The sequence below is a fragment of the Tenebrio molitor genome, chromosome 1 (assembly GCF_963966145.1).
Source record: "Tenebrio molitor chromosome 1, icTenMoli1.1, whole genome shotgun sequence".
Lineage (NCBI taxonomy): Eukaryota > Metazoa > Arthropoda > Insecta > Coleoptera > Tenebrionidae > Tenebrio > Tenebrio molitor.
Window position 1 is genome coordinate 40535084 of NC_091046.1, and position 25039 is coordinate 40560122.

Here is a 25039-nt window from a genome sequence, read left to right on the forward strand (position 1 = left end):
TACACCAGCTACCAAAAACAGTATCGTAACAGCTGAAAGTCATGGATTTAAAGCTGAAAGCTGTTCTACAGGATTATTATACATGATTGTAGTCGAAGCAGGCCATACCCATGTTATGAAATTTTTGCCGCTTTATGTGAACTGTCAATTTTTGTCGCTGTCACTGTCATATTTTAGGTAAAAAGTGCGGTGATGAGAATTATTTTATTTATCTAATCCCGTGGGATAAATGATACTTATCCCACTCATTTGAGTGGAATAAGGAACTTCATTACCGGACGAATTTCATTACTCCACTCAGTGGGATAAGTGAGCTTCAATACCCCACTCAGTGGAATAAGTAATTTCGGTGCACACGAGTTCCCGTCAGCATAATATTTTATACCTGGCCTTGGACATAGGCCCTTTAATCCTGCACACGAATTCCCGTCAAGGCAAAAATGCACCACAAATTCTAGACTCGAATTCCCGTCAGAAAAAAATCTTGGTTATTGAAAGCACTGTTACGAAAGTAAGATTCAATGATGAATCTTCTATGTTCTGAAGTAAAAACCATTTTTGCGTTAAAATTTGGTTAATAGTGACAGTTGTTTGACGTTTATTAGCTGACTTAGCACAGATACGAAAAATCTGACACTGTCAAAATCACAGCCGCCCCTTATCTATGTACATATATAATTGTTGATCACAGGGTATTTGTAACTTTTTAAAATTTTAAACATTTTTTTTTGGTCCACGTAATGATAAACAACAATGGTACCTGGCAACGGCTAGAGGGGTAGGTAAGTAAGGGATTGAAGCGCTCTTTTACCCTTGACGGGAACTCGAGTTATGGATTATATCAGTTGATAATTACCTGACGGGAATTCTTGCATTACTTTATGACAAGAAATAAATCAGACGGGAATTCGAGTGCGCCCAGTAATTTATTATTCCACTGAGTGGTGTAATGAAACTGGTGGAAATAAATAAGATTTACCTTTTTTTTTTTAATTCGGGGCGGTCTTAGATAAAATTTTCTACATAACACGTGGGCTAAAGCATATTACAAGAAACTCGTGTGATTTGATTACAGATGAACTCGGGCTAACGTCCTCGTCATCTGCAATCTTCACACGCGAATCCTGTAATATTGCTTTTATCCCACTAATTGTGTAAATAACTATATTTTTTTTAAATTAACGATTGAATCCAAAAATATTGAGTTGATTGGCAACCAATTCTAAAAATATTGAGTTGTTTTGCACTCAATTTAACTCCTGTGTGTATTTTCTTATTCACATCATTTTGATGTTTATTGTGGAGGGGTAATGATAAATTTTACATTCAGTTTTTACGCCTAGTTGGACTACAATAATTTATAATAACCCTGTATAATGCAAAAGATTGTTTTTATTGAAAAAGAATTACCCAAAGAAAGAATAAAATCTTCAATTTTGTTGCAAAAAAGAATGCAAACATTAACCGCTTTCGCAATAATTACACGCTGTGCTATGTAACTAGTTCGATTTGATTCTCATATTTAAAAATTAGACAGAAAAAATTGACACTGATAGATGAGCTCAAATTGGTTTAAATAAAGTCAACACTTAACGGATTGGCTTATTTAGGGAATACCGAAAATATGTGAGATGAGTCAGAGAAATTGATATACATATGACAATTCATGTCAGGATAAGTCGAAAAGAGTTCTGATAACACTTTAAGTTAATCCATTCGGTACAAGATTAACAACGAATGTTACCGAAGTTAAATAAACGCAATTAAATAAATAAATAAAAGAATCATTTTATATGCCTTGGAAAATCCTCCATTGTAAAACGGTCGTAAATATCATAACCTATCATCATGTTGACATTAATTGACAGTAATTAATTAATTTTTTGACATTTTGTTGACATGGACATAATCAGGCAGGGAAAATTTTTAATTTGTGACAATCTAACCAAATTTTGGAATGACATTGACGACCAGAATTTTTTGCTCGCGACAGTACCTATTTGAAAATTATTTGAATCCTTACCGTCAATGAAGTAGATAATCCACCTACTTTCTAGATTTTATCAGAAACTTATGTTCGCATGTAAGTAATATCATGTAAGATACGAGTATATCATCACTCAAGATCAGTGCAAACATTTCCTTTCCCTTTCCTGATAGGTACGCCACGTTAACAAAAAATGTAAAAATAATACAAGTACAAATGAAAACATTAGTTAAGTTTTAACTAGTACCGTGAGATCGAAAAACAAAAAATTAGAGTTGGCTGTGACCAAAAATTTTAGTTGGCAATTAATTCGTTAAGATTTCAATTATCAGATGTCAGTCTTAAAAGCTGGGTTAGTGATTTTGAGAACGTTGAAATCTTGATTTTCATAAAGGTGTCAATTATGTGTGACCTGTCGGTTGTAAAAGAATTTCCTCACCTAGTGGAATGAAAGAATGAGCGAGATTTAAAACTCATGGGCCTTTATTCAACGGTGAGCACGCAACTTGTTTATAAATCGAAACTAGCGATTACCGATTCAACGATCAATTTTCAAATTACCTTCGCAAAGTCTGGACATCAATTAAATTGCAGTTATCAGTAATTACTTGCATTAATTCCGGAATTATGTCAGGCCTGTTTTTGAACACGTTGTTTTTCAGGTACGAAAAACAAAATAATCAAGGCAAGTTGTTGGTAAGTGCCTTGAAAGTCCGGAAACTTTTGTTGAAATTCCTCAAATAGGACTATTCGTCGTTCTTAAGTCTGCACTGTACAATGAAAATTTTGTATTGTATATTGTAATAGCAAATTTTAATAGTCAATAATTAATATGACAGTTACTGTTGTAATTAATGACATCTGATGACATTTGAATTAAATTTTTACGTGCTGCCCACTGAAACGCATTAATCACGGCCATCTAGATTTTTTTTAATTTTCGATCGCATGGTAGTAGGCCTATATACCATTCAGGATTGTTTCAAATTCGGACTATCTATGAAAATCTGACATTTTAGTTGACAGTATTGTGATTCGTCATAATAAATGTATTTTAGGTTATAATTCAGCCGAACACGCTGAACACTATTCCGAAGTTATTACATTTTTTAAACAATTGACATACATATTTGAAGAGCAGTTTTTGGTAAATTATTATTAACTAAATTAATGACGAAATTGACAACAACGCGAATATTTAAAAACGAAACGTCATATGACAGGACCTGACGCCAATCTAACAAAAAAATATCTTGGCCTGCTGCGTGTTTAAAACAATCGTGAACGGTTTATACATAGTATGTCGCAATAGTTATTTATTATACGAGTTTTATAAGACACTATTTTGTCGCACGCGTTTTTTTAGAGCACGAGGAGCGCAGCGACGAGTCCTATAAAGCAAACAAGTGCGACAAAATGGCTTATAAAACGAGCATAATACAATATTTTTTCTATTTTGCTCCTCAACTTTAAAAAAAGTTCAAAACACAGTGCTAGGAAAATTATATTTGACAAATATAAAGGTTGGTAACGCTGATAAATAGACGAACAATTGTAAGTTTTGAATTTAAAGTGTCGTGAAATGTCGTGGAGGGAGAAAAGTCTTTTCTCCCTCCACGTGAAATGTAGTGATCACCTATAACTATAGCAACAACTCACTATGAGTCACTGCCAACATTAAAATTTTAAGTAAATGTTCCTGAAACGCGTATCGAAAAGAGCTCCTTTTCGAAACTCGTTTGAGTGTTATACTGACTGTGTTATAGGTGCAAAATAGAAAAAATTATTTTCGTGTTAGTTTCCTGGGATATAAAATTCACTAGAGAGTGGGGTGGCAGCATTGATTCAGTAACGAGTTCCAGATTTTGCAGATAATAAATTGTTTATCACAGTTTCATTCAGCTGCTTCTTTTATAGGAGCTGGCGTTTCCATAATTCGTTTTGTAGTAATAAATTAATTATTTTCAGAAGAAAAAAAATGTCACTTTCATTTTAAATTTGAAAATCAAATACGCAGTGACAGGTAGGTACCAACCACAAAAAATTAAATCCCCAGTTACTTTGGTTGAATTAATTTAATAATAATTTTTTACTTTTTAAAAATGATTTAAATTTGTCGGCAAGAAAAATGTTGTGGATATTGCTGTAATAGCACGCTAGCCGGGGTCCGGCATCTCTAGCGAGCTCCTGTTAACAATTAAAACATTCAACATTTGATATAAATTTCACGTTTTTATTAACAACTGATTTATACATTATTGCAAGTAACAAGAATTGGAACGTGTCGAAATTACAAGTAGGTTCATAAAAAGTCTATTCTAATTCTACACGGAAGAATAGATACACACAAAATTGGATTAAATTAGCTACCAAAGTCTTTTTTTTGTCGCCCATCCAGTCCAACATTTCTTCGATGTTGTGCATCAAGCAAACATCTCTTTCTTCGATTCAGGGATTTACTCGAATCGTTTTCATCGCTTTCTTGATTCTTCGTTTCATTTATAACTACTGTGTTTATATCAACTTGTGTATCACTCATGTTTATTAATCGAATTGTTTGAACTCGATACACGCGGTATGACTACTGTCTATGGACTATCTTTCAAACTTCGACAAATATCTACGATCTACCTCTTTATATTTATTCCCGCAGATAAGCTATTTACTTGTGTACACTAAATATGAAAAACCCACGATCATTGATTGGACTAAACTGTTTACTCGTTGTAAGAAAGTACACATACGCAAATCCATCTGGATTAAGTGCCTTTTTGTACAGTGGTACAACCACAACGTCCGCGTGGATGTTTTATGGTTCATTAAACTGAAAGCAAAGTAATGAGTTATTATTAATTTATAACACATTCGACATAAAGAGAGGAAATCGTGTAATATCGTCCAGTAAGAACAATTATAAAACTACCTCCCACACGATTGAAATGGGAAGTGGTGGATTCAGCAGAGTGTACCTTATTGTTATTACATACTGAATAACGCAGAACGCTCATGAATGTTCATGCTTTGTAATAAATATTCACTCGCGCAAAAAACGCCATAAGACAATAATTGGAGTCGTCGCTGCGCTCCTCCTCCAAACAATTGTCTTCGATCGGTATAATGTCCTTACCGTTTTTTATCCTTAATATACTTGTAATATAATGTATAATAATTGCCCTCAATATAATTACGAATATCTCATTCGCTGTTTACAATTTTGATTTGATTAAAAGGTGTAAGTGAACCTGCTATTTTCACACTCGTGTCCTGTAATAATACTTTTAGCCCACTAATTATGTAATTAACTATTATAACAATACATGTACTATTTCGGACACGGAATCTTGGCCACAACTGACATTTAACTGACAAATATGTGTGAACTGGCCTTTATTGAATATAACCCAACTTTTGACTCGACAATGCCATTTCCATGCTTTTTTGATGTCACAAGAAAAACTTCAAAGTGATTTTTAATAATTGTCATTTATTAATGACACTAATGGTTGGTTTACATCATTTTTTTTTTTAGAAATGTCTATAGAATGTTGGCCAAGATTCCGTGTCCGGAATAATACGTTTGGATATGTCTTTCCTTTGTCATTTTTTTTCATGATTCAACATTTTTTACTTATAATTACACAACATTATAACGAGTCACTATAAAATTTTCACTTAGGGTTGGCTATGGATCATTCTTTGTTTTCCGTTGCACCTTAGACACTGACAAGTTTGACATTATAATTAACATTATAGGTTATGTTTCAATTGTACTGACTGACATTTGTCGTTCGTTCTTGCGTGTGTCTAAAGTAACAGAAAAATAAAAACTCGTTCAAAGCCAGCTCCAAGTGAAAATTTTAATAGTCACCTGTTATTTCCACTTTAAAGCAAATCATTACGTAGAAAATTGAACAGGTATATTAGAGCTGACATTCCATTTTAAATTCTCTTTGCTATTATAATCCACTGCGCTTGAAAAGAATATTTGATGAACAAATTACCGTAAATGTACCGTTTAATTTATTGCAATCAGGTTATTATGGATTTTGCATAATTGAACCACAGAAATTTCGTTGAAACGTAATATCATATCATACAAATTTTCAAATTTGTATAGTTCTAAAATGAGGCACTTTAGTGGCTTAATTGTAATATTAATTATCCTTGGGGAAATTAAGGGTCAACCGCAATTTAGTCCTTTATTAATCAGAGATTATTTGAACGAGTACAATATAAAGTTATGTTACTTTTTCACTTGCTGGCAAAATTATGGTAAGTTTCTAGATCTGTATTACACGAAGCATATTTCGATATTTTCCAGAAAATATCGAATTAGTCCAAATGATGTCAAAAATGGACATTCGCAGCACTTTTGTGAAATCTAAAACTAATATAAAACAAGTTTTGATAGAAAAGAATGTAACTTACTATGGTTTTGTTTTGGACTTGTCGTGTAAAGAATTCGCTGATCTTCTTACCAAGGTACTTTATCTCTCATATTAACACTTCTAAGAGAACTTGACGGCACGTTTTAGTATGTTACTCAGTTCAACATGAGAATGTCTCATCCTTGGCTCATATTTTCCAAAAGTACTTCTCCCAACGTTGTACAAAGAATTTTTGGAAATGTCACAATTCGAATGGACTCCAACGTAAAAGTTATAGTTCCCGAAAAGAACAAAAACACATTTAAAGTATTAGACGTGTATAACCCAGGTGTACAAATAGGCGAAAAACCTATTATAACAGAAATAGGTTTATGGAACGGTTCTAATTTAAATATAAATAGAAAGATGACGTTTTATTTGCAAAGGAAAAATATGTCATCAATTCAATTGCGATCAGGAAGTGTGGTCCTGATCAGTAACCATTCAGGAACTTTCGAAGAGTACATGCTGGATGCTAGATACATCCAGTTCGACACCATCAGTAAATTTCATTATTCAATGTTTCTCTTGTTAGAAGATGTGCACAATTTCACGTAAATCTGAGACAATCTTTTAGGTCTTTGTACTCGATTGACACTTTCAGACACTCTTTACTGATCGAAAACACGTGGTTTGGAAATTATCAAAATGGAACTGACGCAGGAGTAGGCAAGTTACTTTATGAAGATATAATTGACATAACCTGTACTGGAGCATCTGAAAGACCACCAAGAGTAGACGTTTATGACTACTTAATGCCTTCTTACCACTTTAGGTATAAAAGTTTACCAAAAATGAATCCCACTCATGTGTGATATTCCTTAGACCTTGTTACATCTTCAGAAATCCAGGTTCGTACGATCCTCTGTCCAACCAATTCCTGAAACCATTTTCCGACAAGGTGTGGTACATCATCATCGTTTCCGTAGCACTGATTTGCATTTCTTTGAAACTGTTTCATCGCCTTGAAAGCAAATATAAAGGTTTGCAATCGAGCTACTCTTGGGCTACTGTCACTCTTATAACCACGTCTGCAATATTTCAACAAGGTTGGACAAGTAGTGATTGTATTTTTCTTTTTTAAGACTGTGTTTCTAGATTCTTCTATTTTACCAAATGGTTATTCAGGTCGCATTGTATTTCTCGTACTTCAGATCCTCTCGATCTTGCTGTACAATTACTACACGTCCAGCATCATTTCCTCTCTGTTAAGTAGACCCCCTGAAGCTTTCCACACTCTGGATGAGTTGGGTCACAGCAGATTAGAAATCGGAATAGAAGATCTCCCCTACACGATCACCTGGTTCACAATAATGAATGACAGTGATGTTCAGTACATTTACAAAAATAAAGTGTTCCCACCAGGTGCTAAACGTATGAATATTTACTTGCCTGAAGAAGGTATGGCTGAAGTGAGACGAGGGGGATTTGCTTATCATACTCAGCTGGACACAGGATATCCCATCATTGCTAGAACTTTTGACCAAGATGCGATTTGTGACTTAGCCGAAATTCCTATGATTCCTCAAGTTCTAGCAGGGATTATGGTGCAGAAAAAATCGCAGTACAAAGAATTGTTCCACATAACTCTTCGTAAAACTAGACAGTCGGGTTTGGTGCACAGAATCTCACAGATTTGGGAGTCGAAGAAGCCACAGTGTTTGGCAAACGCTAGGATTATTGCTGTAGGAGTTGAACAAGTTTTTATAGCATTTCTGACTTTGTTCGTTGGAATTGCTTTATCGTTATTTTTGTTGGTGGTTGAAATTGTTTGGTTCAGACTGGATTTGGACAAAAAATTTACACGGCAATAGTACGGGACATTTAAGTAATCTTAACAGATGTGAGAAAATTAAAATGCACACAACATCATAGTGGACCACATAGAATAGACATAATTGCTAGGCAAGAAAATGTCAAACAAGACAATGTTTTGATATTTTAATTTATGTTTTTGTATTTTTTTTAATCTACTGACGTTAATTTATTCGCTTTTGAATATGCCCTCTGAAGATTTAAATCCAGAAACGGTAGCATCACTAACAGATGAGTCTGACAAAGTAGATGGTACGTCCGAAAAAAACAAAGACACTGAATCTGTAAACTCTAAAATCGGACAAGAAAATGATACATCTGAAAAAGTAGAAGAATCAGGATCTGTAAACTCTAAAATCGCACAAGAAAATAGTACATCTGAAAAAGTAGAAGAATCAGGATCTGTAAACTCTAAAATCGCACAAGAAAATGATACAATTGAAAAAGTAGAAGAATCAGGATCTGTGACCTCTAAAATCACACAAGAAAATGATATAACTGAAAAAGTACAAGATTCAGAATCCGTAAACTCTAAAATCGCACAAGAAAATGATACATCTGAAAAAGTAGAAGAATCGGAACTTGTAGAATCTAAAATCGTGCGAGAAAATGATAATGCCGCTGACTCAGAATCTAATAAATTCGATGAATCTCAACCAGAACAACTAACAGTGAAGAAACTCGACGACGTTGGTAGCACTGGTCCAACGGAATCATTGGGAAATGAAGAGGAAAAGTCACAAACGTCACAGAATCAATCCCATGACAGATCAAAAGAAAGACTTTCAGACATTCCAGAAGAGGATGAGCCTACTACTGAACGAGAAGAAAAAAATCCTTCAGAAATTGCAGAAGAAGATAGGTCTGTTAGTGAATCAAAGGGCAAAGAGTCTAGTATTACAACAGAAACAGAAGAATACGATGAACGGAAGAGACGTGTAAGTGTTTCTGTGACTGAAATGGAAAAGTTGATGAAAGGCGAAGATGAAGACGAAATGTCATTTTCGTTACTTGAAATTCAAGATGAGCCGCCGCCGCCTGTTGAAGAAGTTCCAGAAGAACCACCCGAGGAGAGGCCAAGGAAAAGAAGACGATCTACTAAGAGGGTAATCGACCGACTTAGTATGAGCATAGCAGGATCGGAGTACTCGAGTCTTCATTTCAGTGGAATAGAATCAATGTCGAGGATTACTGGCGATTTTAAGCCACTTGGTTCGAATAAAAGTCCGTTAATAACTCACTCTGCCAATGACACAGAATCGGAAGATGAAGAATATGAAGAATACGAAGAAGAGTTGACCGAAGACGATCGCATAGAGTATTACAACACGTACGACATACTTGATAAACAGCACGAAGAAGAGAAAGCAAAAAATATTTACCTGCAAAAGAAATTATGCAACTATTATCAAAAAAGAAGAATGTTTCATGTGCTGCACGACGGTAGAGTACAAATGGATTCACAGAAAAAATACGAAAAACAGTTGGACGAATTTGAGCAATTGGCGCATATTTGCGCCAGAGAAGAACAATTAATGAATGAAGAAATCAACGAGCTTCGAGAAAGATGCGCCATCAGACAAAGACAAGCGAAAGAGTGTTTTGAGAGGTTGCAGCGTGACGAGTATGAGGTGGGAAAAGAAATCGTAAGTTCGGAAGTTGGGAAGGGTCACGAGGAAAAGTTGATTGAACGTTACCTGAAACGGCAAAGAATTCAACTCTCCAATATTATGAAAATCCGTCTCGATTTTATCAAAATCCGAAACAGATTCAACGAGAAACAAGAAACTCTAAACGCACTCGACAATCTCGGCCCCGATCTCCACCTCATCGATTACGAACAGCTGAAACTTGACAATCGAAACCTCCAGGACAAACTTGAAGAAAAGGAATTAGAGCTGACCAGGGTGAGAGCAAAGTGTCAAAATGCTGTTCAAATCTTGGCGCACCGACGCGAGAAAACTGCTGCTTTGGATGTGGATATCACGCATCTCCAGGAACGACTCGAAGGTGTCGAAGGAGAATATGAAGATGTCAGAGAGCAACTAAACGCTTTGAAGCAAGAAAGAGATGCCTATCGCAGCGCCATCGCTAAAATGAAAATCAAGTCAGGTTTACTCAGCAGACCGACTCTTCTGAGAGATATGTGCCACAAAATTAAAGAAATCGAGACCCTTTCTGATCACCTGTTCGATCTCAGGGGCGAATGCTTAGATACGATGAAGAAAGTAAACAGATTGAAAAAAAACATGAGTTCGGAAACGACGTTAAAAAGAATCAAAGAAATCATGACGGGAATTGAAGAGTCGGTAAAATCTCTGAGTATTAGTGAAATCGAATCTGAGAATGAATCTGTAGCCACATAGTTAGGAGTGCAGTATTTTTTTAGTTTTAGCCAAAGCGTAATTTCATTAGCTTTCATAGTTAGTTACCACAATGGTATATATTTTTTTAACTATTTGTACATTATCTATTGTGTATTTTTATCTCTCAATAAAATCGGTGTGTCAGGATCTGAACAATTTGTTATTGTGTTGGGGTTTCCCAAATTATTTAATTTTTTAGTGGAAATGGATTAAAGCAAGCCATCGTTAAATGCTCCCAGGAAACGCAATGTCAAATAATATTTAATGTTTTGTTAATGTAATTTTTTTTCAGCGTATTTAATTTTATTTATTATTATGTAAAGATGTCTCATGATTCAAATCCAGAAATTGTTGCACCAGATGATGCCAACCTAGAAGGACAAACTGAATTAGCCCGAGAGGAGTTGGATAAAATCGACAACAAAAAGAAAACGGAAGTAGACGAAGTTATAACTGATAAAGAAGCTAAAGGGGAAGAAACATACGCGAAAATTAAAGATGAAGAAACACACGCAGAAGTTAAAGACGAAGCAATACACGCGGAAGTTGCAGGTGAAGAAACGCACGCGAAAGTTGTAGATGAAGAACCACTCCCGAAAATTAAAGATGAAGAAATGCACGCGGAAGTTGTAGATGAAGAAAAACACGAGGAAGTTGTAGATAAAGAAACACAAGTGGAAATTGTAAATGAAGAAATACACGCGGGAGTTGTAAATGAAGAAACACGTGCGGAAGTTGTAGATGAAGAAATATACGCGGCAGTTAAAGGTGAAGAAATACCAGCGGAAGTTATTGATGAAGAAATACCAGCGGAAGTTATAGATGAAGAAACAAACGCGGAAGCAGCAGCAAGAGAAAATGGATCAGAAGCATCAGGAGATGACGAATCAAAAGAAAGACAAAGCGTAAAAGAAGAAGGACGTAAAAGTGTCTCTTATTCTGATGACGCTCAAGAAGATTCCATAAAAAGCGGACAAGAAATGAGAAAAGGTAGTATGGATCTGGAAGATCTTGCTAAAATAATGAAGAGCGACTCTGACGAATTGTCAGTAAAGGATATGTTCTCCATGACTGACCTGGAACCAGAAACTACACCAGAAACGACACCAGAAACAAAACCAGAAAGCGAAAAAGAAGACATAGAACCGAGAAAAAAAAGTTTTGTCTCATTGACTTCAGTAACTCGATTTCCTGAGATTCAGTCTCTTGAAGGCGACTTCCATTTACTACGGGACGTCGAATCTTTAAAATCCTTTTTGTCGATGGTGTCCATAGCAGATACACGCAGCTACCGACGGTCTACGAAAGAGGTGGAAGACATCGTAATTGATCGACACTTGTACTACGAAATGCATGCGATGTATACGAAACAGTACGAGTCAGAAAAAAGAAAAAACAACTTTTTGCAAACAAGATTGGGTGATTATTATAAGAGGAAGAGAATGTATCACGTGTTGCTTCCCGATCCTAAAGACCAACCAGAATATCAAAAGAAATATGAGAAGTTGTTGGAAGATATTGAAAATTTGAACGACTTATCAGTGCGAGAACAGATAGCATTTCAGTCTGAAACTGACGATTTGAGAAATAAATGTCGCTTCCGAAGTGAAGAACTAGCAGCTATGTTTGAGAAACTGCAGAAAGCTGAGAAAGATGCCAGTAAAGAATTGTTCGGCACCGAATCGGAAGGTAAAGCAACTGCGGAAAAGTTCGTCGAGCGATATCTCAAACGTCAAAGGCTCCAATTCGGCGCTCTTTCCAGAATGAGACTCGAATACATCAAACTTCGCAACAACTACATCGACAAACAAGAAGCACTGAACTCTTTGGATAATCTGGGTCCGAACCTCCATCTCATCGACTACGAGCAACTGAAATGCGACAACAGAAACCTCTGCGACAAATTGGAAGAGAAAGAACTGAGTCTGGCCAGCCTCAGACGTAAATGCCAAAATGTGATGCAAATTCTGGCACATCAAAGAGAAAAAGCGACCGCTATAGAAGTGGACATACAAAGTTACAACGACCGCCTGGAAAGCGTCATGGACGAGTTCGCGGATGTCAGAGAGCAGTTGAGTACAATGAAGCAAGAACGGGACGATTACCGCCGTGGAGCCAACAAGTTGAAGGACCAAGCTGGCCTCCTCACACGACCGAAGCTGTTGAGAGACATGGAAAGTGCCATCATGGAAGCGGAGGAAGGGTGGGCGAAACTGGATGAGTATAAAGAGTCGTTCCATGCAGCGGCGCAAGAGTTGAGCATGTTGAGAAATCGTGGCAATTCGACTTCGACCGCGTTCAGCGATCGCAAGTCGGTTAAGATACCGGGGGCAGTGCTCTCAGCGGTGCCCAAAAAGAGAATATCATTTCGTATGTCCATCGCCACGAATGGGCCAATGTAGGTGTTAGTACAGTAATTATAAAACATGTCCTTTATTTTTCGTGTTTGATTTCCTTATTTTTAGAAACAAAGCATATTTAGGTTCCAATCAGACCCCACAAGATTCAACCAACTCTAAACTCAAGTAGTTGGTTTTTTCTTTGTTTTTTAGTTTGCTGCAACTATAAAAAAAGTTTATCCTGTTGAAGGTGAAATCGATAGTCTTTTACATCTGGGCTTGCTCGATTTTCCTTTTTTACCTTACGCGTACAAGACTACTTTTAGTGCTATTTTACAACCACTACACTTTTGTGTTGTTACAAACGTGGTGTTTTTTGGTAGAATAGTTTTGAAGACTTGCATTAAAAGAAATTTTGTGTCGTCTTCGTAATTTTTCTGGTGAATCGTTTCAAACTACTCAATTTTAATTCTTCTTGCAACATCTTTTCGCTTTTCTTGATCATTGCTCGAGAACTGAACTGAACTCTTGTGCTTTCACAATAGTGCTTAAAATTTCTTTGTCAGTTGACAGCGGTCAACTACAACACAGTATACGTGTTAAAAGAAGACAAAAAACCCCACTTGCCTTATACAGGGTGAGCAACAATAACTGTTTCAGTTGGCAATAACAAATTTTACATGAAATTTTCAAGACTGAATTGTATAGTCTGTCTCAATTCTAAATTTCCATCAACACTGCATTCTACGTTGGAAATCCCGGGTGATCAAGAAGGACTGTTGAAGTTGGCAATACAATTAAGAACATTTTTTATTCGGCGATTTACAACACTGCAACCGGATATGTTTTTTGGGTTTATTTGACAATTATCTGACGTAGCATTAATAACGACAAAATGGTAGGTTATGAGAGTAAAAATTAACGGCAAAAAGAAATCAAAGTTGGAATTCGGAACAATAATCTAAAAATTAACTAAAAAGGAAATTCTCGAAGCGCTTCCCATTTTGCTCTAAACATAAATTAACTCTTCTCTCGAACGATTCATCAGCATGTTTAATTTAATTTGAAATGTCAAATTTGACTTGTCACTGATGGGGCTGTCAGTGTGAACCCGTCAACAACCGGAAGTTACCCCAGTTGTACCATTTAAAAATAAAATTCAACATTACCAACTTAAACAGTCCTTCTTGATCACCCCGTATAAAATGAAACATCAAAGAAGTTGCTCAAAATGCCTGACATCGTTTGCAATGCAAGCTTGAGACTTTGTTTTGACGAATTTCGAGATCGGGGTTATTACAAACTGAGATTCTCCCAGGTGATTTCCAAAACGCCGAGTAGGTACTTGTTCGTGGTTGGTTTTCAATTTCCTGAAGAATTTCTTCTTCTGCAACCAAAATGCAATTTTCTCGTTGGCGGCCAAGGTCGCACTGATTCATTTCGAAACGCCCGAAATCGCGATGATATTGGACAACCTTTACAAAGATTCGTGCATTGGGAAGTATTCTTTGAGAAAACCTTTCACCGTAGATTTGCCGCGCTAGCTCTGAATGTCCACGGGCTCGCCACCTTTTCGGTTTTCTCCAGGTTGGTGATTGGTGAAAGACATTTGTGATTTAAATTGAGGTTAAGATTGAGGTTCTTGTCAAAGTGACTTAATTTGGAATTAAATAACAACAAAAAAGTCTACTATGATTTTTTTAATCCATTTTTTTCATAAAATTCAGTAGTTCCCTAACTTTTTTTGAAAATCTGTTAGCCCTTTTTTCTCGAAAAATTTCAAAATTTGTATAAGGCATTATTGGTTCAATCACAGCTTAAAATATCTGCACAACTTTCGAAATCACTCTGTATGTTGCCAATTCAGCAAAAATGAAATCACAAATAAAAATTGGTGGATGCGCTGGGAAAATCCCACATCTTTTTCCAAGTTTTGTATTTTTCACCACTTTTTTTGTGATTTTTATTTCACATAGGTACTTTACAATAATAGGTATATTAGCAACGAATAGATGAGTGACGGTTAGAACAACTATCGGTAAATAAAGAAGAAACTCTGCTATTTGAAAATGCAGTTTGTGTATACCCATTACACTTTTAACTAAGTGCATCGTCATGAAAAATGCAGTAGTATTATGGCAACACATGATAAACGACATCCAGTTCTGTAATAAATAATTCTCTTAATCAAATCTGTTCGAGAATTGTATAAAAATTACTTTGAAGTTACCTTTTGAAGCCAGTCAGTTTAAAATGCGTCTACTTTGGGCTTACCTCGCTTTTCTGTTGCTGAGAAATATCTACTCAGAACAACAAAATATGCTAATTCAGACGCTTAGTGATTATTTGAATTACAAAAATATAAAAATGTGTTACTTTTTTAAATGTTTGTCCAAACAAGGTAGGATCTCCCTTGTGCAAATTTATACACTAACAAATATTTTACAGAGAATGTTAATATAAGTTTAATATTACATAGCAAAAATATTAGAACAGCATTTCTGACGTCTCTTAATTCCGAAAATAAATTTGCCGATCATGTAATCAATCCAGGATACGTTTTGTACTTGCCTTGTGACAAAATTGCACCTTCTGTTATTAGGGTATTTTACAATATAATCGTAAGGGTGCAAATTAAGTCTGGATATGTGTTACACATATTTGTTTTATTTTCACTGTCGGAGCATCTGCACGTTTAAAATTGAAAAAAGTATTCGCCTTTCTTTACTGCAACTTTTGAAACTGATATCGTTAGTCTTATACAGACTTCAACTGCACCCTTTAATTTATTTTTGGTTTATCACTAGTAAAGAAAAAACTTTTAGAATAGCGTAACTCTACAAACCTTGAGTGGAATCATTGGAAACAATTTCTTTGTGTTGACTGAATCAGATAAAGTACAATCTGCAATCGTAAATCTCTTCCGAAACTTCACATTTAAAATAGACTCCAATGCTGTTTTTGTTATTAAAAGTGGTAACAAATACGAGTTTTTAAATTTGTACAACAAAATGAAACTCTCAGTTTTGAATCACGTTGGTTTTTGGAGTGGTATCAATTCCTCATATTTAAATAATATCTCAAGTTACGAACATCAATCCAATTTGACTGGTGTTGTAATAAGATCCGTTGCTATTGTAAGTATAGATGTTTCAGCTGTTGCATAGATATTGGATTTTCTCATGGGCTATGAGTCATATCTGCGCAAACGACCAATAGCGGTTTCAAGTTGGCCCTACAAACCGACCGTCTATTTGCATGTAAAGTAGTCGACGTTTTCAGTTTTCATTTACAGATTTTTCAGTGCCTTCGCGCAGATATTTCCAAGGTCACAGCCCATGAGAGAATCCAACACCTCTAAGATACAATTGATTCTGTAGGCACCAACTCATTGTGACAATTTTGAGAGATGTATGTTGGATACAAGAATAAAGCGTCTCGAGTCTAAGGAAAAATATCATTTTGGATTATTTTTGCTACTGAAAGAAATTCACAATTTTTCGTAAGTGGCTTCCATGCAACGCAAAACTTTTGATGGACTTCAGAAATTGTTTCAGTTACACAATGACAGTAGTCGAGGGTAGTAGAATTATACCATTTGACAACACTACGAAATTGTTAGACGGTAATAATTTTGACATTAGCATCACTGGAGAATTGCAGATGCCGTCAAAAATAGATCAAGTTGATTTCTTGATGCCTTTTTACAAGTTCAAGTATTAAAACCACTCGATATAGTTAAATTCACTCTGTCTCCAATTTCTTGTAGAATGTGTTTCTTTTATCGTCGTCCGAGAAAATCTACGGTAGATTTTGTAAAACCCTTCTCGCCGTACACTTGGTACGGCGTCATAGTATGGTCAATCATATTCACAATAGTCCTAAAAATCGGTTTGGTGCAAGGAAATGCTGAAAACACGTCTTGGGCAACCTCAATATTCATAACAGTTTCATCATTATGTCAACAAGGTCATCTCTTCGTGTACGTTATGTCTCCACAAATAATTGTTTCTCTTCCAGACACCTCTTCGTTTCCCTCCGCAATTGTGTGCCGATTAATTTATGTAAACTTACTAATAGTATCGATTTTACTGTTTGATTACTATACATCTATCATGGTGTCATTACTGTTGAATTCAACTCCTAGTATTTACCACACTGTAGACGAACTGGCACATTCGAACTTGGATGTCGGCATAGATGACCAGTCTTTCGCAAAAGAGTGGTTAGAGAGTGCCAATTTCAGTGACGTTCGCTATCTCTACTCCAGAAAACTAATTCAAAATGTAAACAAAAAATTGAACACGTACTTACCGCCTCAAGGTATGGACCACGTGGGCCGTGGGGGTTTTGCTTACCATACTGACACATCCACCGGGTACTCCATAATTGGAAGGAACTTTGACCAAAACCAGATTTGTGATTTGTCACAAGTTCAGATGATTCCATCAAGTCTGGCTGGACTAACAGTTCCGAAGGACTCTCACTTCTTTCAAATGTTTCAAATCAGGTGATGGTATTTGACGGTACTGACTGTTGGAAGAAACTGTTCTCGTAGTTTGCAGAAACTGCGCGAAAGAGGTTTCATTCAAAGACTTTCAAGGATTTGGGAGGCGGAACAAGCTGAGTGTTACTCGTTTGTACCACTTGAGCCAGTAGGAATGGAACAAGGTTTACCAGCATTCAACTGTTTGCTAGCGGGAACATTGATGCCTCTGTTGATATTGTTTCTTGAAATCGTTCTGCATCGATTCAATCGGAAAATTTGATTTTCTAATAGACATATTAACGAACGCGACGTCCTCATCTGGGACGTTCTTATAGCCATTATTTCACGGAATATTTTACGAAAATTTTTAGGGTGGCAAAGCTTGATCCGTCATGCGTGTCAGTTTAAATTACAAAATGTGTAAAGAATTATTTATCAGGATTTATCAGGCACCAAATTCGCGACCGTATTTTTGGCAATTTCACGTTCAAATTTTCACTTTTAAAATTAAGACATTACCAACCGCCACAAAAATCCCTAAATCGAGGAAAGTAAACATTTTTGTTTAAAAACGGCTTAAAAAGGGCAAATTATAAAAAAAGTCCAATTTAAAAAAAAATCAATTGTCAAAGTGTTGTCGTATTAGTATAAGTCACTGGTTATTTGATAGTTATTATTAGATTGGCAACGTAAAATGTCAACTGTATGTCAGTCATTTTGATGTGAAGGCGCTTGCGCTATTGAAGCCGCAATTACATTTAAAAAAAAGTACAAAGTTAAATGAGTTTCCGAAAACAAGGATCTAACACAACGACAGAAATTGCCTATGATTAGATTACGTGAAGAAATGCAGACAGAAAAACCGACCATGCTAAATTGCAGTAAAGATGCACATCATATTCGAGGTATTTTCTTTTAATATATGGGTTCGTCACTGCGTGGAACTGATTAGACAGGGCTGGAAAAAATTGATGGGAAATCTACCAATCCGCAGAATCATATTCGGAAGACAATTGGGGGTTAGATTCTGAAAATGAATAGGTAAACTGCTTATTTAACCCATTAAATAAATTTCCATTTTCCTGTATGTGTTCAGTTGCACTTTTTAGTGTCATTATCGTCTTTATTTCTTGTCTTTTGGTATAAAATTTGGTTACACTTAAAACTTTTCTGACATTTGAAAATTACTGATATAACCTCAAACCTGATCTAGGGAGATTTTACGATAGAGGCGTCCCGAAACTAAAGGTTTAGGGTGGTAATGGGGTGGTACAGCCTGGTCTTATAGGGAATTTTGACATTGACAATTGATTTTAAAAACAATTGGACTATAAAAAAAAAAATAGTAGAAAAAACTCGTTTCATAAGACCTTGAAGCACTCATTCTTTAAAATAACTCGTGGCTACGCCACTCCTTTTTAATCTTGAATTCGTGCTTCAAGACTGGTCTTATGAAACTTGTCTTTTAATGTACTAATTCTAAACGCAAAATAGAAAAACACTTTTGAAGCATAAAGCATGAGGCAGGGGCGGCTTCTCCGGGTAGGCAGGGGAGGCAGTGCCTCACCAAATACTTTACTAACCAAAATCTTTTTTAATAGATAATTTTTGATTTTTTTTAGTATAAAAATATTTTTATATTTGTATACTTTTATTTTGTATCTACATTGAATTAATTATTATCGAAGAATAACTGTTGCATGTGTTAATTTGATTATGTATTTTGTATTTGGCGCGTTTTGCATTTGGCCCCTTCGCTTCGGACTGCAGAGCCCAGAGCGTAGACTTATTCAGAGCGTTCAGCGTACCGTAGAGGCACCGTAGACTATGCCACTTCATTTTTCCGCCTAAGCTGTGTGGTTGGTAGAATAAAGAACTGAATACCATCAACCCGTCATACACTGTTATTGGTTACTGCGTGTTAGTAAAGTGCAACTCGAGGCTATGCCTCGGTAGTTTTGTCATTTTCATTGTAGTCGTAAAATTTTATTTTATATTATGATTATTGTGACTATGAGCGATTAACGGACACAATGGTTGTGTCGAAAAGGTTGGGAAGCGGCGCGGGCGTGAATCATGCGTTCCTTCAGCTCGACCTCGAACAGAAGTTGAAATTTAATGTTGTTGTTGTTAAACATTGCGGTTTAGTTAGGTTATGCAGGCTTAGTGATGGTAAGTAGGTAAGTAGCAATTTAATAAAAATGATCTCAATGGCAAGTACCAGTCAAGAACAAGAGGCGGTTGTCGTTCCTGTTAACGTCGATCTCGATTTTTTGATAAATAAATGCCGGTCTTGTAAACTTTCCTACGAAGATAAGTTTTATGTAAATTAAACAGTTAAAGAGACCTTGTCCTGATGTAACTGATCTAAGTAAAACTTTGGTAACTACTGGTAAACAGAATAGTGCATTTACTAATTCGTGGTAGGTACGGAAAATATGATTGGCTTATTGGTAGTAAATTACTTAAAAAACTTTTTTTTTATTCTATTCGTGACTAATAATGACACAGTGTGGACAAAAACAGGGTATTCTGATTTGAACGATTTAGGGCGTGCATTAGAGAAGCACAATAAGAGTAAAGAGCATATTGCTTTTGCTTGTAAATTCGTTCTTTTTCGTTTTTTTAGAAAAGTTTAGATAAGAATAGCGTACGGGAAAATCGTGAAATTATCAAGTCTAATTTATATTGCAATTTTTTTGTGCCAGCAAGAGTTGTCGTTTATTTTCCATAATAAACCCAATGCATGATATTGTTTTCTTAATGTTACTGTCATTTTCAAAACGTCCAGGTTAGGGAAAAGTGAAGCATCTTGAAATTACGTCTCACCTTTGTAATAATAAGCATTATATCCATCACCACCGTTTAACTGGTGCAAGGTCAAAAAAAAATAACGCGAAAAAACTGACCAAAAAAATTGCTAGTGCCTACCCGGTTTTGATCTTGACGAGCCGCTACTGGCATGAGGTGGTGAGGGACGTGAGGGATAAATAAAAGGCGCCTTCAAGATTTACTTTATTTTTATCTATAATTATAATTGTTAACAGTAAACCAATAAAATAAAATAAGGAATATCTTTTAAAGGACAATGGAATTAACAGCTAGATTAATTAATAATGCAATGTAATGGAAATAAAATAACAAGTAACTGTTACGAACGCATTTGAAAAACTATTTTAAGTAGCACATTAAATAACATTTTATTACAAATATATAAATTGGAAATCATTAGATTGAACACAGTTATAAACGCTTTTTCGATCAATTACGTGTCATGTACAGTAAAATAAATCAGTTTTCGCGACGCAACTAAATTTAATTAAAATTAATATGTGCTAATAGATATGGCACAAGATACATGACAAGAAATTGAAAATTTTGTAATCGAACTACCAGTCTTTTTTTAACCATTTGTTGTAACAAATGAGACTAACATTGCAAATTGGTGTAAAGGTATTAAAACACCAAAACTGATTTAGACTAACTCGCTATTTCCGTATACTAAATGATGGCTTTGTACAAAATTATTTTCTAATTTGATAGTTATTACTTGCTTTTTTCCTATTTGCTGTTTTCAGTACAAGATCTATCTATTTACATTCAATAAGTAATTCAATCGTGTTACAAAAACAAACACGTAATGTAGCAGCGATCGGAAATGAAATTTTGATTAACGTACTCCTTTAAATCATGTCGAATTGCTTAGAAAGTATTGCCCCGATCAGGAAGAGAAAATTTTGCAGAGATGTAAATTTATTTAAAGATACGTAACACAAAAAAGAGATCACTCATGACATTCACCTTCATCAATTCTCTTTCCTACGAGTTGAAATAGAAATTAGGCAAACAGTACCTGCTGAAATGTTTTGAATGCTAAACTTATATCTTAAAAAATTAATTTTACAATCTTTACAATATAAAAATTCTATCTAAAAATATTTACAAACTTTGTTTGTAATCAGAAATAAAGGATTCTATTTACACAATAACTTATAAGGAAACTAGTAACAGAAATCTACTCAATAGTCAGTTCTCTAAAATAAACTCGTCAACGACGAACGCCACCTCCGGCGAGGTGGCGTTCATGGTTAAAGCTCTCGACAACTAAAATTACGAAATAAAGGAGGCTCAGTCTTATTCTTACAGTTACTGTTGCCTTTTCTCTTCTTCCAACATCGCGTCTAGCTCATCGGTAAGGTTGGCGAGCATGTTACCTATATCATTAAGAACATCGGCAGGTTCGGATCTCTGATTTCTGGCACTTGGTTGTCGGTTGGGCGTCGGGGACGGATGGGGCGGCAGACCAGAACGCGGCTTGGCCGGCGAGTACTCGCTGGGTCTGTTGTTGTTACCGCCTGCGCGAGTTCTAATCGTTCCGGCGTTTTCATTGGCAAATGGCAGCGAATCTGACTCTGTGCTTGAACTCGACTGAAACAACAGAACCGTTAGCTCCGTCCCCCGAGAACCTCTCGAGCCCGCACTCACTTTAAAACTTGCATCGGACCCGTTTCTGTGCTGCAGCGCCAAAGTCTTGATAAGTTCCTGTTCTTCAGCGCCCCACGACTGAGACGAATTCATCTTGGATTGCACGTTCCCGGGCGGGGTCCCTGGAGCCGGGGGCGGCGGCAGCGGGAGGTCCCCCTGGTTATCTAACGATATACTAAGACTATCTGAGCTCGGGTACGCGGGAAGCGGCAGAGGACTAGACGTTTGGACGTGGTGGATCTCCACGGTGGTCGTTTGTTCGTTCCCTTCACTGTCCTGTCTCTTGGGCGGGTTCGGCGGGATCTTCTTGCCCATCATGGGACTGTACTGTATGTGGTATTTACTCGGATCGATCAGATCTCTGGGCAAGGTCTTGTACTGGGGATTCGAGTACTTTTCCGGGTTGAACTGGGGCTTTTCGAAGTCGGGGAAGGTCTCTCTCGCTTTCGCCGTTATCTTGGCGATGGGCCGCGGCCGGATGACCCCTCGGGGGCGGGGCAAGGTGCCGCCGCCTTCGTACAACAGTCCCGTCTCGTTCGTCGGGGTTATGTCGCCGTCGTCGTACGACCGCGTCCGCCACCCTATGGGCTGCTGGTAGTAGAACGTCTGGGTGTTCTCCGCGCTGAAAGTGTGATGGGTTCTCTCGGTCGGGTCCTCCAGAGACTCCAAAGACTTGCCTCTACCTGTCCTTATCTGGAACAAGTTACCAAAAGACTTAACACGAGCTCGTCGTTGTTCTCCAAGGTAAACATTCAAGTCTGGCATGTGCAGTGTTGCATGACCAAAAGTGCGTCCGTCAAACCACAAGGACTCCAGTTTCTCACCTCGTCCTTACAATTTTACAGTGAGTCTTCTAGTTTCGTCACGACTGAAATTGCTCACTCAGAATTATGCCTAATGGTCATAAATATGAAAAGTAGGAGTAATTTATGACCTTTCAGTAAGTGAGCAATTTAGTTGTAAAGACCAGGCATATAATTTAATGATATGATGAATGATGCTAATACGTATTTGATTACAAGAATTTAAAAAGCGACTGGTACGGAATTTCTTCTACCTCGGTCCAAGTCCTAAATTATCCAAGTTGAATTTATGGAGCCGCGTTATTTGATCGAATCGACACAAAAACTTAAAATCCAGTTTGGAACTGTGCGGTGGCACAATACAAAAAGTTTTCCGAAGGTGCGTACGCGCTGGAGGGACTTGAAAGTGTGAAATCACTCTTGCTTTGGGGTATCCGATAATTGAGAAAAAGGGTTCGAGACGATAATTTAGTTGAAGTTTCGTGTCTGCTAATAGAAAGTTAATGGTCCTTCATGTCGTGCAGTTTCTCCACATCCATCATCTGGAGGAGCTTTTTCTCTCCGGAAAAGTGTTTTGTAATGTGCACGAATAATTCTGCGACTCCTTTGAAGTTTATTATTTATTAAAACAAATTCCCAACAACGGATATAAGAAAACTTCGCCATATTCACATCACGTTATTGAAGTTTCGCAATAAAGCCTAAATAATATATCACCTTCGCCGCGCCCGCCCAAACGGCAATATTTCAAGTGTTGAACGCTTGTTCGATGATTAAATTTAAGTGGCTTGCATAAATTTCTGAGTAAAACAAACACATCCAGCGTCTTCCGTACCTGAGCTACGAACATTCGAGAAAAAGTCGATGTGTGTTGTTTATGCAGATGAGTTACGGTTAGAAAAGCGAGCGAGGAAATGCCGTGCCGGCACCAACCTTGGCTGGATGATGATTAATAATTGTAATCAAAATATGACAACGAACATGCAGACTGCACAAAGACTGGTATGAGAGATTTGGGTGTATACCTTGATGGGAACTATGTCAGTGCAATATATTTGTTGCACGTAGTGTGTGCCGGCGGCCAATTGACGAGTCTGGTCGATCTCCCAGGGCTGATGGAAAGAACGGAAAGTGCTGTGGACTGCGGGGACGCCAGGCGATGGTGGGCCCAAGGGTGCGTGCACCATCACGTCCTTACACAAACATGCAGCATAAGCAAGGTAGAGCTCAGCACACTCGCGTATTCAGTGCATCGCAGCACCAGGTGACATTTCACAAGGGTCTCGCGCTCGACTAATAGGCCATTGGCTAACAGAATCCACCCGACCAATTTAGTTTGCGAATTTAAACACATTGCGGCTTGATGGTTGCCGTGTCCAGCCAATAACCTATTGGTCGTGTAATGCTTATCAAAAAAAAGTTTCCATTGAACTTACAGTGGTAGAAAACGGTTTTCTGCGACCTTTTGCTACAAGCAAGTAGCCAAATGTCGGCAGGAAAGGTCGGGTGTTGTGAAGTGTTTTCTTTGTACGAGTATAGTGTTTATAAAATCTTGAGAAATTGAGTAAATTAATCTGATCACCACGCTTGTAAGAAAAATAGTTGAGGAGTACCAAAGGTATTTACTGTCAATGGATACCTTGCTTAATTACGTTTATAAATTTTGTTAGTTACATTTATAATGTTAGTCAACATGTTTGGAGGTTTTAAAAATACTACACTGAGAAGTAGCAACCCCTTAAATATGTAAAGTCGAAAGTGCCTTTTGGCCATTGTGTATATTAAATCTATCAAAAATAAATATTATATTTTTCCTCTACTTTCTGTTAGGTACGACTTAAAAACATTCGTGCTTTTTAGGTTTTAAACATTCTATTTTATCTTGCAACAGCTGCTCCGCTAACTAATCTGAATCCTTTTATCTACACAAAAACATCTACTTGGATTTTTTACAAGACATAATTATATAAGTTAATTTAAAGTATTTCACCACTAAATCAAATTTTTGAACAAAATAATAAATTTACTTATGACTTTGAGAACATTTTTTGTGAAATAACATTCAATGGTAATCATGCAACACTGCAATTTTTTCCTCTCTGAGAGGAAAAACTAACTTTCCTCGCTACTTTGCTAGAAGAAAGTTGCGCTTTCTGGGAAGGTCGTAGAAAAAATGACAGGCAGGTATATGATTGTTATACAATGCACAAGACAGATCTAAAGGAACGAGTTCGAAAACATGTCCTGTAAAACGAGTGTAATATGCTATTCTTTTTATATCGCCTTCATTAATTAAATTTGTTTAAAATTAAAAATATAAAATAATTA

General features: G+C 36.6%; 5 protein-coding genes across 16 annotated transcripts in view; 4 read left to right on the forward strand and 1 right to left on the reverse strand.

Annotated features, from left to right (window-relative positions):
- The first annotated feature begins 6111 nt into the window (after positions 1-6111).
- LOC138129052 (ionotropic receptor 75a-like) lies at positions 6112-8228 on the forward strand. The gene is made up of 6 exons (XM_069045330.1): positions 6112-6259; positions 6309-6469; positions 6523-6968; positions 7019-7189; positions 7240-7463; positions 7513-8228. Exons 1-6 carry the CDS (start codon positions 6112-6114, stop codon positions 8226-8228), a joined length of 1866 nt encoding a protein of 621 aa, XP_068901431.1.
- Positions 8229-8308: 80 nt separating this feature from the next.
- Positions 8309-10740, forward strand: LOC138129682 (cilia- and flagella-associated protein 184-like). Its single transcript, XM_069045952.1, has one exon. The coding sequence runs from the start codon at positions 8415-8417 to the stop codon at positions 10593-10595; it is 2181 nt and encodes a 726-aa protein (XP_068902053.1). The 5' UTR covers positions 8309-8414; the 3' UTR covers positions 10596-10740.
- Positions 10741-10815: 75 nt separating this feature from the next.
- LOC138129689 (cilia- and flagella-associated protein 184-like) lies at positions 10816-13031 on the forward strand. The gene has a single exon (XM_069045965.1). The coding sequence runs from the start codon at positions 10919-10921 to the stop codon at positions 12995-12997; it is 2079 nt and encodes a 692-aa protein (XP_068902066.1). The 5' UTR covers positions 10816-10918; the 3' UTR covers positions 12998-13031.
- A 2914-nt stretch (positions 13032-15945) lies between these two features.
- LOC138129128 (ionotropic receptor 75a-like) lies at positions 15946-17703 on the forward strand. The gene is made up of 5 exons (XM_069045420.1): positions 15946-16083; positions 16492-16504; positions 16557-16650; positions 16704-17444; positions 17493-17703. Exons 1-5 carry the CDS (start codon positions 15946-15948, stop codon positions 17701-17703), a joined length of 1197 nt encoding a protein of 398 aa, XP_068901521.1.
- A 2722-nt stretch (positions 17704-20425) lies between these two features.
- Positions 20426-25039, reverse strand: part of ckn (CRK like proto-oncogene, adaptor protein) — a 184973-nt gene continuing 180359 nt past the window's right edge. For 11 of the 12 annotated variants that reach the window (XM_069045691.1, XM_069045697.1, XM_069045671.1 and 8 more), the window contains 3 exons: positions 23737-23904; positions 21909-22601; positions 20426-21851 (listed from right to left, as the gene is read on the reverse strand). In XM_069045691.1, the coding sequence (XP_068901792.1) occupies positions 21570-21851; positions 21909-22601; positions 23737-23904 (1143 nt within the window). In that variant the 3' untranslated portion in view covers positions 20426-21569. The remainder of the gene's footprint in view (positions 21852-21908; positions 22602-23736; positions 23905-25039) is intronic. The other variant, XM_069045665.1, reaches the window with a different exon arrangement.

What these genes read in the sequence shown, in the direction of transcription:
- LOC138129052 (XM_069045330.1), top strand. Translation starts at nt 6,112, where the DNA reads ATGAGGCACTTTAGTGGCTTAATTGTAATATTAATTATCCTTGGGGAA. An exon ending in TCGCTGATCTTCTTACCAAG is followed by an intron (nt 6,470 to 6,522) that starts GTACTTTATCTC and finishes GGCACGTTTTAG; the next exon opens with TATGTTACTCAGTTCAACAT. An exon ending in GTCTGCAATATTTCAACAAG is followed by an intron (nt 7,464 to 7,512) that starts GTTGGACAAGTA and finishes CTGTGTTTCTAG; the next exon opens with ATTCTTCTATTTTACCAAAT.
- LOC138129682 (XM_069045952.1), top strand. Translation starts at nt 8,415, where the DNA reads ATGCCCTCTGAAGATTTAAATCCAGAAACGGTAGCATCACTAACAGAT.
- LOC138129689 (XM_069045965.1), top strand. Translation starts at nt 10,919, where the DNA reads ATGTCTCATGATTCAAATCCAGAAATTGTTGCACCAGATGATGCCAAC.
- LOC138129128 (XM_069045420.1), top strand. Translation starts at nt 15,946, where the DNA reads ATGAAACTCTCAGTTTTGAATCACGTTGGTTTTTGGAGTGGTATCAAT. An exon ending in ATGCCTTTTTACAAGTTCAA is followed by an intron (nt 16,651 to 16,703) that starts GTATTAAAACCA and finishes AATTTCTTGTAG; the next exon opens with AATGTGTTTCTTTTATCGTC. An exon ending in TTTCAAATGTTTCAAATCAG is followed by an intron (nt 17,445 to 17,492) that starts GTGATGGTATTT and finishes CTGTTCTCGTAG; the next exon opens with TTTGCAGAAACTGCGCGAAA.